The following is a 16800-nucleotide window of genomic DNA, read 5'->3' on the forward strand; positions in this document are numbered from 1 at the left end:
TTGAAAAACAACCCTCTACAACCACCCTCTGTCTTCTGTCGTCAATCCAATTTTGTATCCAATTGGCTACCTCACCTTGGATCCCATGAGATTTAACCTTATGTAACAAACTAATGTTACAATGATTAAATCTGCAGTTTAGAAAATTGACATTGATGAGTAAAATCTTTGGATCAGCTAGTTAAGTTGTTAAGCAACTAAACCAAACAAAGCAGAAAGGGCCCACATCCAATCCCCGTCCTGTACTGATTTTAGCTGATAGCCAGGGCGATGAAAGGAGCACTCCAATTTACCTCACTGCCCTGGTTTTGGATGGGGAAATTTGACCAGGGTTCCCATTCTTGATTGCTAACCAGCAACCCATGCTGGAAGTGTGCAAGTGTGGACTTAGGGCAAGGACAGAACCTTGCTGGGCTTGATACCTCCATGGTCAAATAGCCTGCCTGCACTCACTGTTGAGGCTTGTACATGAAGAAGGTGACTTGCGGAGGTACCGACGAGTGACTGGTGCCCGTGGAACAGTGCCAAGCAAGGAGTCAATGCCTTCAGAAAAGCAACTGGGAAAAGATTTTTTTAAATGAGCAGATAAAGCAGAAAGAAAGATGTCCTATAAAGTGGTATTTATCTGGTTTGTTTCTAAGATTCAGATTTAACCATCTCCGTCAACTGTTTATAATAATGCAGTATTTTTCTAACATTAGAAAGCAGCCTGCCGTCCTATCAGACATTTATATAAAAGTTACCGAGTTTGATGCTGAAGTGCCACAACATCACCCCCAATAAATGCAGAAACATTTCCCAATCTCTCTCGATGTGCCAGGAACTCCATCTGGGTCACAGATTTCGCCTCTTCCATTCGAAAGAGTGCAACGTTGTAAATATTGGCACAAACTTTGTAAGAAATCCAGTTTTCTTTTAGCCAAAACTCAACTGCATTTTTCTGATTATAAGTGGGATGAATGTCACTTAGCACTGTCACTCTAAGTGCAGTATAGACACCAGCAACTATATGGTACGGGAATGGGAATGGGAATGGGAATGTTTTCATCGGGCAACATCTGTTAAGGGAGGCGGCCCCTTGGTGTCTCTACGTTGCCAAAGAAAATGTAATCCAAGGAGGTTCCGTGTCACTGTCTTTAGGAATGCCTCCAGCATTCTATGGAAAAAAGGTCTAGGACGCTGGAAAATTCAGTGGTGTCCGTCTGAGGAGCCTTGAGCATTTAATGGGGGAAGCCTTGAGTAATGACATTACAAAGCAATGAACATCTAACTATGGAAACTACATACTGGAGAGTCTGGAGCATCAGATGAGGCATCTTTGACAGTAGATCACCAAGACATTTACTACATATTGTATAATCAAAATTTATTCCAGAGTGATGTTACCAGAATCGCAATTTCACTGATTTAACCATCATATCTGCATATGGCTTAAAGAGCCATGGATTCTGATCAATGGAACATAACATCTGGCAGTCACATCATTCTTACATTCTCAGTGTCTATTTGAAGAAAAAAAATTCCATTTAAAATAGAAAGAATGCATCTCAAATTGATGGAAAATGCAGCGGTTTACAAAAACATCAAATAATGGCTTATTGATGGGACAAATCTTACGTTCAGTCAGCCTTAGATAACAATGCATAATTTGATTCATTGAGATAAATTTCATAAATCACTACATTGTGATGTCTAATCACTGTAGATCAATTACTGGCAGGCAGACAAGTGACATTGAGACATTCAGTGACTGCAAAAGTCAGTGTGAGTACAAAAGAGGAAACTTTTCCTTGTCAATTTTTTTGCTAGAATTATCCGCTCAGAGCTACACGCATTCAGTTAAGAGTAAAACAGATCTTCAACTCTCATTCAACTCTAAAAGCTTTTAAAAGAAAGAATTAGTATAGACAGTTTTGATAGTTTTGAAACAAGTAAAACTAAAATAATAAAATAGGAGAGAATGGAAAAAAAGATAAGACAAGCAAAAGTGAAGTGGTTAAAATTAGGAATAGTGCTACTAACACTGAAATAATTTTATTATTGTAATATTAGTGTTTGTTTCGTGGTCATAGTGCATGAACTGAATCTTTACAAAACAAGGGCCAGGGAGACAGAGATTTTTCTGGATCTGTCAGCAGCCAAAGATAATAAATGTCGAAGAGATTTGGTAAAACTTTAAAAACACAACAAAAAATAATACCAGGAATGAGAGGTTTATAGTTATGAAGAAACAAAAAAGTCTGCATGTGTTCCAAACAATTGTTATGATAATTTGGTGTATGCTGGATCTTTTTTTTAAACCAATCTCATTAGGTCTCATTGAAATGAGTGAGCAGCTTGCCATCTATTTCATTGGCTCTCTGATTAGTTGATGACTGTTCTGTTACTATTAATTGACTGTTTGCTGATTGTGTCCGCTTTAATCACTTGCAAAGGAATGTGGTGCATGATTTTTTTTTTAAAGTCAGGCTCTGCTTACTGCCGATTCCAGCCTCTCCGCACAGCTGCAGGTGTCTCAACCTTTCTGTTGTGAGGTTGCCTCTGATGACGATATTTCTGCTGAGTAAAGCTACAGTGGCACGGACTGCAACCCTCTCTCCATTCAACCATTGCTCATTGTAGCTGTGTGAAAATCTGGAGAGGGAAAAGCACACGTTAAAAACAAATCAGTTACTTCAATACACTATGAGAAAAGCCACAGGCTCACTCCAATCTGCATCTGTTTTGAAACGTCCTTAAAACACAAATTGTTAATAACTGTTATCAGCTGGCGTCTGCAGGTGTGATTAAGTAGATATATGCGATTGCTTTGGAGTATAGTTTAAAAGAACACTGTAAGTAGCACACTCACGACTTTGCTGACTGGCTGGGAGAGAAAAGAATTGCCTGTACTTGTATGCATATTAACATGTAATTTATTTTTTATTATTATTCGTTTATGGGATGCGGGCGTCGCTGGCGAGGCCAGCATTTTTATTGCCCATCCCTAATTGCCCTTGAGAAGGTGGTGGTGAGCCGCCTTCTTGAACCGCTGCAGTCCGTGTGGTGAAGGTTCTCCCACAGTGCTGTTATACACTGGACATTATGGTAGGTAATAGAGCATAGGAAGTGTGGGGCCAATTCTCATCCTCAGTTCTTCCAGCTCCCCGGCATAACTTCAGCAATTGGGGCTGTACTTACCTTTATGATGTTGTCTGTATTGTATGTAGTTTAGTTCTCAAAATTACCCTAATTCAAAAAAAAACGAAATCAAAACAGTACAGAATCCTCGAAATTACATCGCCGAAAGAAGTCGCCCAGCCTGTCACACCTGTGTCAGTGGTAACTCTTCAACTGGCTCTATCTTATCAAATCTTGTTTATTTTCCTCTTTTCCAATATCTTTTTATATTCTTCTTTATCCTGTACTTAACTAATTGACATTTAAATAATGTTTTTGTTTCTGCCCCAATAGCCACTTTTGACAAAACATTCCGTGTTCTAATAATCCTCAGTGTAAAATCTTTCTTCCAACTTCCCACTTCATCCTTCCAATGCTAATCCTCAGTCTACATTCCGCTGTTAATAATTCACCAACCAGTGAAAACAAGCTTTCACTACTTATCGACTCAAAACCTTTCATAATATTGAAAATCTTTTTAATCTTGAAAACCTTGCCTTTGTCTGTTCCAATAAAAAAGCTCCAACTGTTCAAGCCTTTCTTCACAACCATAAACCTCTCATTCCTGGAATAATTTCACTAAATTTTTGCTGTACCCTTCCCATGGCTCTAAGATCCTTCCTTGAGTGCGATGCCCAGAATTGCTTGAAATACTCCAACTGTGGCCTAACCAATGTCTTGTACAAATTCAACATCACTTCCTTGTTTTTATATTCAGTACCTCCATGTATAAAAGCCAGAATCCTTCATTTTAGCCTTTTCTACCTGCACTCTCACTTTGAAATATCTGCGTACCTGCATCCCTAGATCACTCCAGTTCTTCCCCTCTATGAAAAATCTTACCATTTGGAGTATACTTCCTTTCGCTGCTCTTTTTCTCAAAATGTTCTACTTCACATTTCTCTGCAGCTGCTCACCCACTGCAAACTTTTACATTCTGCTTCACAGTTTGCCACGCCCTTCCCTTGATATCATCAGCAAATTTCAAAATATTCCCTTTTGTGCCCATGTCAACAATACTTCATTTTCTAACCTGCACACAGATAATTGTGAGGAAAGCATCCATGACACACCATACTTCATTTGAAATTATGATTGCAATATTGAGCCAAAGTTTTGAAATTTAAAATCAAATCCTCTATGCCACATGATAATAACTGGATTTACCCCACCCATCCTCTCCTACATACACATACACAAAAATACATCTCACTGTTTATAACTGAGTTCCCAATGAGTGATGCGAGATTACAATTCCATTGTATTACGAGTCTTGCCAGCTACCACAATGGAATCATTATCTCAGGCCCTGAGTACAAGAACATAACGGTTCTTGCTAACTAGGGAGAACAGAGAAGCTCCAGTTCTATCGTTTTCTCCATTTTACAGTGAAGAACATCCATTGAGAACAAGAAAACTCCTTGTCAGCTGTTATCCAGAGAATATTTAACAGGAAACGATAAATCAATATCACAGAGTCAGCTTTTCAAGGCTTACCTTACAAATCGTAGGATATTGAATCAAAAATGGTTTCCAACTAATTCTTTCATAAAATCCATTTTAATGATAAAGTGCTTTTCTCTCAACACTCCTCACAAATTAGCATTTTATGTATGATAAAACTCTTGCATTGATTACTGTCTACAGATAACATGATTAAAAGTATGGAGTGAAATCGCAATGAGAGATTTTATATATAGTGGACTTTTAACTGTGGCATCTGCAGGGTTATAGCAGCTGGTCATGTGGGCCATATGATACCATTCATACTGACCCTACACAAGATACCCTGCACCTGGCATTCATCTGCCTCTGGAAAGAAGGTATTCATTACCCAGGCAGTATTCAAACCCAGGACAGTAAAGCGTGCTTGGGAGGAGAAAACAAATCCCATTTTATTGGCATGCAAAACTAAAGTGACAGCACTGTAGCTATTTCAATAAAATAAATGAAGATCTAAACATATTGAAGCTATTTACTTGATGGCATCCATTGATCTTGTATCTGTTGACGTACACCTTGCGAGCCCAGAGCTCTTTGGAGCTGATGGCAATTGTTGGCAGTTTAGTTTATTTGTATTAGCGCCTAATAATGTCTTGTAATCCACCTAAATGTCATGCTGAAGATGAAATAAGAATATTGTACCTGAGTGGAGGGTGGAAGATGATTTCCGTACCATTCACAGTCTCCACAGTTACAACCTCTTCCATCTCTCCAAAGTCTCTAAAATCTGTCCCGCTGATCACGATTCTGTCTCCACGACACCAGTCCACAGGCCTTACCAGCTGTACACTGGTATCATTCACCTCTGCAGATGTTTTAAGGTATGTGACACTCACCTCGGGGATTAAACCTGGGAGACAAGAAAAACAAATCATATCTTTAGTAAATGTAGAACTATCCATACCACTGATTGTGTCTTTTTTTCTCCAGTGTTCTCCCCTACTGCCTCACAGATGTCAACTCATGTACATTTGCACTGGCACTTACAGCCCTTCAGTACAGTCCCTAAGTTACCATTCTCCACGCATGAACCTATACTGTGAGTGCAGACAGGCTATTCTACCATAAGGATATCACAGCTAAGCCTGATCATGTCTTCTCCCAACCTCCACACATACCCTTTCCAGCAGAGTCACTGGATAGCTGGCAGCAGGAGGACCCTGACTGCTTCTGCTATTCCTAGCCCAATGGTACTGCGGCTAATTGTAGGACCAATATTACCTCTCTGACTGAGATGGTTGAATAGCCCTACTATTGCAATACAGTGTCAGTGTTTAAATCAGTGCCATTGTGCATGCGCTAAAAATATACAAAACCCATTGGCTCAGGGTGACTAGAGCTTTCTTGAACTTGCTGGAAGTGTAAGGATATTTTTTCAGGTACAATATTTCCCTGTACTCTGTTGTGCCTTCTCTATAAATATATATATTTATAGAAAATGTATTTCACTGCTGAGTGTCTTTCATAAGAATCTGAGAGGTCTCACAAGTGAAAAAAGCCCATTAATTTACTGTTAATACTATGATATTCTATTTATTATATATTGTTGCTTTTTAAGCCTTTGAGGTTTTATTTGTTACATTTTATGGTTTCATTTTGCTGTAGTGACATTAATGGTTGTGGTTCCCATGGTGATGGGGCTTCAGTGTCTCTCTTAAGACCATGAGAAAGTCCAGAATGAGAAAGGCCATTCGACTAATCAAGCTTTCTCCATCAAGAATCCATGTATCATGCACCTCCCCGCAGCAACACCATCTTTGATTCCCTACTTTAAGGAACACTAAGTTCCTTCTCCCACCCCCTTGGGACAAAACAAAAGTCAGCCACTGTCCAGAGTGTGACTGCAGTTTTTTTGTTCTTGTGTCATCACTGTGCAATGATAGTCAGCTTCCTGCGAAACATTTATTGGTCACCCAGCTATTTGCAGAGGTTATGCTGGAGTGTTATTTTAATGTGAATTTTATTTGTAGTTCCTACTGGACAAACAAGGATTCTATTTTAACATGATATCTGGATTTTGAGGATTTAAGTTGTGAGGAAAGGTTAAGAAGTTGGACTCTCTGCCCTCAAACAGCAAATGAGAGAAACTGGAGGTATAAATAATCTCTCTCCCTCTCCCACTCTCTCTCCATTCCCTCTAGTTGAGCTATAGTGATCACCTATCTGGTTTTGGACTGGAAATTTCTAAAATCTAAATTGGAAACCAAAAGTTTGGTTTTAAAATCATAATACATTCTTCCCTACTTCTATGTCTTGTGATGAGGAATGAATTTTCATCACCAGCAAAGAAAAGATCAGAACTCAAACCATTCCCTGCTCCACCCCTATCCCGCCCCGTATATATCAAAGTCGAGGGGAAGCATGTTCTGAAAGTTGAAAGAGCAGTTCTCTAATTCAACGGTTATCCTTCACCGTGCTACTAATCTGACCACAGCACTTAAAAAACATTAGGGCAAGAGCGCGAGAACAATTGGTGTCTGATGTAAGTTTAGCAGAGCTGGGTTAATGTGGGACTCGGAGTGCACAGTGATGCTGTGTATGATAAGGTATTACAAAAATTGCACATATACAGGTAATCGGCCTGTATTTGTGACTATTACTCCCATCTAATAGCCGAACCTCGATTTAGCCTGGCCCTGCTCCATAAGCCTCACTGCCTGAAGGATCAGTGTTACATCTTGTCTTTTTTGTTTTCCGTGCCTCATGTATCACCCAGGTGGAGAGCGCACTAGCGATCAGCATGCTCACCGACAGCTGCTGCTCGTAAAAAAATTGGATTCAAAACTAAATAAAACCACTTCACAAAATTAACAGTAGGTATATATATATATATTATATAAAAAATAACCAATACTGTAGTGAACTGTGAAAATAACATTAATGGATGTATTACAAATTTTATTAAGACACCCCCTGTGGGAATGAATCAAGGTATGTAGTTGTTACAGGAGTATTCCTTCAGAACCAGGCTCCCAGACATTTATATGACTATTGTAGCAATCCTGAAGGCAAACCTTGAGCATAATTCAACAGAGTCACTCTTACTGTGGCGACTGCTACATTTGTGTTGTATGAGAAAAAGTCTGACAAACGCTGGGATCGTGAATTATTCATGAATGCACTAAACTATGGATATCTAGCAGTGACTACAAAGCAGTAATCTAATGGAGAGATTCAGATTATATCATAAACCACAAGACAAAGCTGAAGCAATTTATAACCATCATTGGAATCCCCAAGATACCCTCCAGGGTGATTTCTTTCTAATATATAGATACACTGTACTGTAAATTTTGGAGAGTGATTTGATTCAGTTTTGGGTCCATTTTTTTCACCAAAGGCAGCCGTTAGTATGGACATTCGGAGTCAGCGAACTCATCATGCCAGTGATGTGTGAGGCAGTGAAAACAGAAAAGACAGGATGTAACATGATGAACGTCCAGGCAGCACGGCTCATGGAGTGGAACAGAATGGGCTAGGTTATAAGAACCTTCAGCTAACAGATGTAGTCAGAAGTAGCAGTCACAAACACAGGCAGAATGTTTATACACATCAAAGCCATCTTCTCAGAATACCTTACCACAATCACAATTCACTGAACAAACTGTTCACCCCACCCCCACTCTAACCCAGCATGGCTACACTTTTGTCAGGCACCAAATCTTAATAAGCCCCTGCATTGAGTTTCTGCCTTTAATTCCTGGTTATGTTGGCCTAACAAGCCCCTGGAACTGGTTTTATTGCCAACAGATTTCAGAGAATTCCATTCCTGCCCTTACAACCCACAAAATATCAATTTAGAACTATCTGCTTGGCAGTGAGTGTGGACTATTCTTAGAATATTTTACCATCTCCACTATATGCCATCACAACCTGCTCCAAGAGTCCTGCGCCATTGAGGACAAAACTGTAGCTATGTCGTGGTGGGACAGGCATTGTGAAAAAACAATTCCCATGAAGCACTACACAAAACAAAGGCCCAAACCCCAGATCATTTTAATTTCAACCACTATTAGCACCGTCACAAAAGCCTACAACACGCCCCCTCTCCATATTCAACTTGCTTCGTTCCCCTCTCCAAGCCAGAGTGGTAACTCCTCAACAGGATTAAAGACAGGAGAGGGAGTAAAAAACAGAAAAATGACACTTCTAATGACATGGAGACTTCACTGGCTGTGAAAATCGACCCAAAACAGAACTCCCTAAAAGTAACTGTTTATACTTCTATTAACAGTTCTTCTAACTCCTCTTTCCTACTTCTGGACAGGATACAAAAAAAGCTCATCACTTCATAGGTGCCAGGAATGGTATTTGAGGCTGGGTCTCATTTAAGAAACAGGTAGATGCTGCAATAGGAAGATGGTAGGGTTGGTAGCCTGGAAGGATGAGATCAAATGAGCTGAAGGTACTTCTTCATCCAAACTTATTTTTTGATACTATATGGTGATCCTTCTGTAAGCTCTAACCTCCAAATTCTCCTCTGCTTTGCAATCATTTTGGGCTTTCTCTATATTATTAATACAACTATTGTCGTCGTTCCTCTGAACTTCCCTTTCTTGATTCTCCTAAGCTCCAAAACTACACACTTCTTCCTCATTGCATCAAAACCTAAGCTCATCACACTATCTTGTAATCTAAATCATAATTAGGCAAGACCTCAAAACTGCAATCTGGCCGTTGCCTTTCATCTTGGTTTCTCGAATTAAAAAAAAACTTTATTTACACCATCAGTGGAGAATGATGGTTAGAACCAGCCAAAAACTTATATTAAAGGGTAGCTTTTACAATGTTGTGCTCTCAGTTCAAAGCTTCGCACACTGGGAGCTCATATCAAGACATCAGGCATGAACATCAACAAGCCCAAAGGATAATTTTTAATGGTGGGAAAATCCTGTGAGGCCCACTGGCCTCAGCACCCAAACAAGCTCTACTCCTGACACACACAGTTCCATGTCGGCAACGCAAATTTGGAAAATCTCGCTTAAATGTCTCTGAATTGGACAATTATAACAAGGCTAAATTTACTCAGATGCAAGTCTAGAAACACTCATAAAAACAGAAAAAAAAATCACTCTCACCAAAAGAAGAAATGACATTTAGAAATGGATGCAGATTGTATTTTCTAATATTGCTAACCTATAAGTTTATCAGAAGCTGTGGGTGTATTAACTGGCAGTTACTTAATCCAGAAGCATGTTTTGAGGTAAACTGGCTGCTTGAAGCAGGTGGCTGTCTAACATAAGTGACCATGAGGCCAAGGTTTCAGTATGTTAAAAAAAACACAAAGTTTGTGAAGATCAGAAGTTAGCTGAGAAAGTACTCAATTTCCTTGACTCAAAACAATTCTCAATAAGCAGTCACGTGAAAAAATTCTTGTTAGCCTGTCTCATGTTACAAAAGCCACTGATGTGTGTTGACATAAATCATTATTTTTTTTCACAATTTCTTTTTCATTTAAAAGGGTAAAATGGATGTTTCGACAGAACTATCAACTTGGATTTTCCACAGAACCGGTCAACGTCCTTCTGAGAGAGCCCTTCTGCATCCAGACCACGACATTGATAAATTTCCTCCTCTAAACAAATCAATAAAACTCTCTCTATCTACTCTAAGCTGCAGCGTTCCAGCAGGGCTGGTAATTACATTGTCAAACTACTGTTTCACCCTGATTGACTGTAACCCTCTTTCCTAGCTGGCATTTGATTGGCAGCTAGTTTATGCTGCTTCTCTCTGATTGGCAGCTGTTTTAACTAATGCCAAAGGCAACAGTTAAATTCCCCAATCTGTAACGGCCATCCGAGCCAGCTCTGTCACTCACCAACAATTCTGGGAACCTCTGTCATATTAACATATCAAAGTGATCGTCTGACAAGCTGGCCATGGGTCTTTGTAATCAACTTTAACTCAGGCACTGCTGTGGAATGTTCCGGACTTTTCCTCAAAACATATTCAAGTGAAGTTTGAAATACAGCTGAAATGCTTTAACATTATTTACTTAATGATTTTCTTTTGTGATAGAGCAAAACAAAAAAAAAAGTTAGCATGAATTATTGTTTTCATTAGAGTCCCAGAGGGCTCGTGTCAATTTGAACTAAATTAAAAGCAGCCATTAGAAAAAAACTTCACTCTCTCACAGTTTTGACAAACATTATTAACCCATTAAGATACACTTGCATCCCTTTAACGTTTTAAAGGGACTGTGTCTCAAAATACTTCTTGTTTGCAAATAAAAATGTTGTAATTTCAAAGCCAATGTCAGTATTGGAGCATTTAAAAATTAGGAGTCCATTTGCGGCCTTTGCATTAACTGAATTTTTGGAGGATTGTCCCAAAATATTATTACCACAAAGGCTGTGATAGATTAGTATTACTGCTGCCATCTTTGATTTTAGCATGCATTTCATTTTGCTATAGTAATACTTTTTGCATTAAACTCCTGCATACATATGACCTTAAAAGAATGACTTCACCCTCGGACAGTTGTTCAGTGAATTCCTGTCTGTTTTGCATTAATACTTATTTTAGGAAACAACTGAAAATCATTGGAATTTTAAATCAGTTACATTCTCTTGTTTCAATGTTAATATATTGTTGCATAAATAAAGCATGCTACTCAAATGATTTGAAGCAATGGCTAAAATTAACTCTTTCCACACCAAAGTATGTAACACATCATAAGTACAGATGTAAAGAAGAAAGGCATTCTTTCTGAAAATAAACAATTGTAAACAATTTTACAACACCAAGTTATAGTCCAGCAATTTTATTTTAAATTCACAAGCTTTCGGAGATTTTCTCCTTCCTCAGGCAAATAAACAGACAGCTATTATAACACCAGTGGGAAATGGCTGAAGTATCTAATAATAAAGAGTGAGCAGAAAAGTGGGATTAGACTAAGTGGCTTAGAAGAAAGAAAGGATTAATTAATATTGTGCCTTTCACAACCTCAGCATATCACAATGCGCTTCACAGCTAACTAACTGCTTTTTGAGCTGTAGTCACTGTTGTAATGTAGGGAAATGCAGCAGCCAATTTATGCACAGCAAAGTTACACAAACAGCAATGGGATAAATGGCCCCAGATAATCTGTTTTAGTGGTGTTGGTTGAGGGATAAATATTGATCAGGGGACCGGGGAGAACTCCCCTGCTCTTCTTTGAAAAAGTTTCCATGGGATCTTTTAGGTCCACCTGAGAGGGTTTAATATCTCATCTGAAACACCGCACCTCCAACAGTGCAGCACTCCCTCTGTATTGCACTCAAGTATCACCCTGGATAATGCACTTATGTCTCTGGAATTTGGCTTGAAGCCACAACTTTCTGACTTAAGAAGCAAGAATTCTACCACTGAGCCATGGCTGACACCTTCTATGGAGAAAAACATTTGATCATTTGATGATTCCATGATTCTGTGACCTGCAGCTTGACTCGGTCAGACACAAATAAATGCTCACTCATATGATGAGGTGCTACCTTTCTGCCTATTTACATTTACAGTATAAGAATTGTCTCAAAGCTCATGGAATGTCCACTGCAATGAAGTGAAACATCTGTGAGACACCATCTTGTCTTCATATTAGCTTCCTTTCCTTGAATGTACCAGATTTTCAGCTGATCCCACTGTTGCTGCCTCGTCAGGTCCACCTCACTATACCATTTCCAAACCACCTGCAAGCCAAAAGTGATTGAAAACAGGCTTGTATAAACAGCTCTCTGAAATGCCCACTGGTTTTCTGCCCAGTGCACCTGTTGTGACTGTGATTTGATAATGTCTGACAAACATATTGCTCTGGAGGGACATCTGTGTACATGCTATGGGCCATTCAGGGCAACAGCACCACATTGAGTTTACTTTTCCATGTAACCTGTGCAATATGTATGATGTTGAACATCAAAACAGAAGGGAAATTCTATTTTACTAACCTACCTCAGCATATACTTCAGTATGACAACTGAACTGCGATTTATTCCACACAGCTCTGGCAGGGCTCTGAAATTTGAGGGCTGTTCTCTGCATCACTGGTAGACATTTCTCAAAGTTCAGTGCAATATTATACACCACTCCAAAGGAGCCCTCAGAGCTTGGGCTACGACATGTCTGCAAGGCCCTCAGGGTCAGGATGGTATTACACGAGACCTGATTTTAACTCAGAACAGGAATCGGGTGGCGGGACCCAATGGGAGCGTCAAACTTTCCTGACCTCAGCAGCGTGAGGCCCTTTTAGTGGTGGTTGCCCAGTGACCACTTTAGAATCCCAAGCGGGGCAGGCCTGGCTCCTGCTGGGCTCTGCAATATCGAAATTCAGCAAAGGGGCCTAAAACATATATGTAAGGGTCCTAATGCCTATTTTAGATGACCTCCAGGGACACCTGAAAAATCACCCAACCCAATATCGGATCAGATGTCTTTCAGGCATCCAATGGGCGCGGGATGTTGAAATTTCCCCTCGTTGCGCTCATTTTACGCCCATTTAACTGTGCAATGAGGTTTAATTTCTACCTCTAGATGTTGTCTATTAAACCCAGCAAAGACTGGGTCTTCCTGCATTGGCAAACGGAGGGCCCACACTCTGATGCACTTCTGTCAATACAGCGGCCTGTTCAGAATTTCGGGCCCAATTGTTTTGAGGAACCAGCAGATGCCTGGTTGATAGAATCTGAGATTACTGATGATTTTTTTTTTGATACAACCCAGGTATCCAGGCAGTAAGAGATATCAGTGTGTCAGCACGCCATTAATACCTTGATATCATTACTATGCACCTTCACATGACAAATATTCAGGTATCAGCTCTGTTACTGTGGAAGTGGGGCAGAAATCAAAGTGAAATGAGGCATAATTCCACTTTGTGTAATCAGGGTGTATGGTAACTGTGACAGCGCACGTCACAGGAAAACTCCATTCAGGAAGGCAGAAGAACACCAAGGAACTGAATGGTGAAGTTTTACCAACTTGAGCTAAAAGTAGAATTCAAATGTTCTCATCATCATACCTGTGTTTGTATATTTCAACGTAATTTATTCACTGTTTCATTTTAATATGAAATACAGGTTGAAGCAGAAGGACTCAGAAGGATTTAGGGCAACGACAGAAAGAGCAGTCTTATAAATCCTTGGGACAGATCCTAAACTTCAACTTTCACAGAATTCCTGATTGCTGCTGTCACATTTAAATGGAGAGAAATTTTTGGATAAGAGTAAAATATGAGGTTGTTTGGTGTGCAGCATCCATTCCAACTCAGTAGCAACGTAGGCATGACATCATACTGATAAGATCAGCTTACTTTATTAAAATGAGTCTCTCTCTACTAGTAATATTGACTCAACCACCTGAAGCTCTAACTGCATATAAATGACCATTGAAATGGTAACCTACCATGCAGTGAAAGGGTGGCATTACGAACTGCTAGAAACTTGACTCCATACGGCATAATTTCAGGAGTGTGACTGCTTCCATAGAGGATAATCTCTGCCTTGGCTTTAAATGGAATATTGGGTGTGCCAATCTGTAGCTCTCCGTCATCTGACACCAAGATATAGTGGGCCTGGAGTTTGATGGGCTCATTGTCGAGAAAGAGAAGCTTCCCACCTAAAAATGGAAACAGATCAGATTGCTTTGTCAGAGTGAAATAATTATAGTTTGTGGCACATTCTCATGATAATCAAACCAAAAGAATCTGATTCAACCCAAACTGAGTCAGTGCGAGAGATAGTTAAAATTAGACCTAGCAACCACCCCAAAACATACCAATGGTACATAGTAGTGTAAGAGGAGCAGAAGTACCTCCTATAGATACTGCTGTTTCCTACTAGAATATTCCAAGATCATTAGGATGCTAACAAACACATTTTGTTTTAACTAGCTCCCCATGCACCATATGTGCCATTCTTATACCGACACTCTTGAACTTAAGCTCCCTCCAACCTTCTTGGTTCCTCGGTTCTTCTACCCTGTTCCATTGATATCAAATTACTCCTACTGGAGAATTTTGTAGTCAAGCAGTACACTGCAGTGAGGCCTCGTAATCACACGGGCCTGAATCACAGGTAACTCTTTGACAAGCTGCTCCATTAATAGGTTAAAAATTCCAACTCGGCTACATAACCAGTTGATGGCTGGATGAGTATCCATATCGTGCAGCTGTAGCCGGGGGAAGGGGAGCACCTCTGAGGCCATCTGACCGTACACATTGTGGCTTCTGTCACCATCCTTACGTTATAGCAGTGACGGTCCCTTATCCCTTTTTCTTCTCTGCATTAACATCATGAGCAATATGCAAACACAATCTAAAGGGTCACAACTTATTATGGCCTCTGAAACCATAACCACTACATTCAATGCTTCCTCTTTTCTCATTGGGTAGAAATTGGTATGGATTGCACCCATTTTTCAAACATAAAACTAGTGCCATACTGACAGATTTAGCAGTGAATGGCCCGTGCCCAATCTGCACATGGGTCCAGGCCACTGCTAAATTCATCAGACCCATTTTTTAGATGTCCTGGGCAGCTGCCTAAAACAGGCGTTAGGCCCCTTGCCTGTGTTAATTAGGCATGATGTGGAGATGCCGGTGATGGACTGGGGTGGACAAATGTAAGGAGTCTTACAACACCAGGTTATAGTCCAACAGTTTTATTTGAAATCACAAGCTTTCGGAGGCTTCCTCCTTCGTCAGGTGAGTCTGACTCACCTGACGAAGGAGGAAGCCTCCGAAAGCTTGTGATTTCAAATAAAACTGTTGGACTATAACCTGGTGTTGTAAGACTCCTTACATTTGTGTTAATTAGGGGCCTAATGCCTGTTTAAGGACCCCCCAGAAAATGTTTTCACGATGAGCGTAGTAGGTGCCGAGCTTACCCTGCTCAAGATTCTTCAGCGGCCTCTGTAGCAGTCAACAAAAGGTAAGTTTTATTAAATTTAAATTTAAATTTTAAAAAAACCTTCCTACAGAGCCAAGAGAAGCTCAAGGTGGAAGTACCTCATTAAAAGGACAGTGCTGAATTGAGATTGTTTGTGGAGATTTTTGGTCATATCTTGGGACTCATTGTAGGTGTTGCAAAAATTGTTTCACTCATACTCAGGTAGCCCTCCCCTACATCCTGTATTACCCTTGGAAAGAATTCTATATCAACATAATTACTGAGCAAGGACCTGATGGCTGAACAATGGGCTTTACAATGAGAATCCCACTTTGCATGATCTATCTGCTGGAGGAAGTGGAGCAGTAGGAGGCCTTAAGGAAAACCAGATTAATCAGGTAGCACCAGAGGAAAGACAGGCCATCCCAGCATACCCATCCAGCAGGATGTATAGATCCAGGCAGATGTTCTGAGACATTTCTCAGGAGCTCTGTCTCAGGAGGCTGCGCTTCAGTCATTCAGTTTTGGGGAAGCTCTGTTTATTGCTGCAGCCATATGTGCAACGAAGTCCACAGCAAGGTTGTCAGGACTATTGATTGCACCCATGTGGCATTGATTACCCCAAATGTAAAGCCCTTTATTTATATGAACCACAAAGGATTCCATTCCAATGCACTTTTGTGATAACAGGTACAGCTTCTTGCACATGAATTCACGACATGCTGGAAGCTATCACATTGTTTTTATACTTCAACAGTCCAGTGTCTTAGCTCTATTTCAACTTCAGGGGTAAGGGGCATCTTGGCTGCTGGGTGATTCCCATGGCTCATGTCACCTCTTTGTAGGACCACCACTTCTACAGAGGAGCACTATAGTGAAGCAGACATGAAGACAAGGATAAGAACTGAGAAAGGCATTGGGATGCTCAATTAAGGTTTTGGTGTCCGGATAGGTCCAAGGGTGCCTTACAGCATGTGCCCAGCACAGTCTTGCAAATTATGGTAGCATGTACGTGCTTTACAATTTTGCAATCAGGAAATGACTGATGGTAGATGTCTTAAGGGATGCCAGGGAGCCTGATGTTGACACTGCTGATGCTGCAGACCCGGCCCATGACGAACAGGAAGCAGGTGTAGCGGCCAGAGCTGCAAAACATCTGAGAAACAGACCCATTTGGCACACCTTTACATATAAATAAAATATTATCTGAAAGTCCCAACCCATCAACGATCTACCTCCTCTCACCAACCTTTCTACAGGTTAATTAAAATCCTTGCTC

General features: G+C 40.3%; 1 protein-coding gene across 1 annotated transcript in view; it reads right to left on the reverse strand.

Moving 5' to 3' along the window:
- The window catches only part of LOC137321923 (fibrocystin-like), a 440431-nt gene that overhangs the window by 200413 nt on the left and 223218 nt on the right, over positions 1–16800 (reverse strand). The window contains exons 37-39 of the mRNA XM_067984789.1: positions 14038–14250; positions 5305–5512; positions 2480–2634 (exon numbers count right to left, since the gene is read on the reverse strand). Coding sequence (XP_067840890.1) covers positions 2480–2634; positions 5305–5512; positions 14038–14250 — 576 coding nt within the window. The remainder of the gene's footprint in view (positions 1–2479; positions 2635–5304; positions 5513–14037; positions 14251–16800) is intronic.

The sequence above is a fragment of the Heptranchias perlo genome, chromosome 5 (assembly GCF_035084215.1).
Source record: "Heptranchias perlo isolate sHepPer1 chromosome 5, sHepPer1.hap1, whole genome shotgun sequence".
Taxonomy (NCBI): Eukaryota; Metazoa; Chordata; class Chondrichthyes; order Hexanchiformes; family Hexanchidae; genus Heptranchias; species Heptranchias perlo.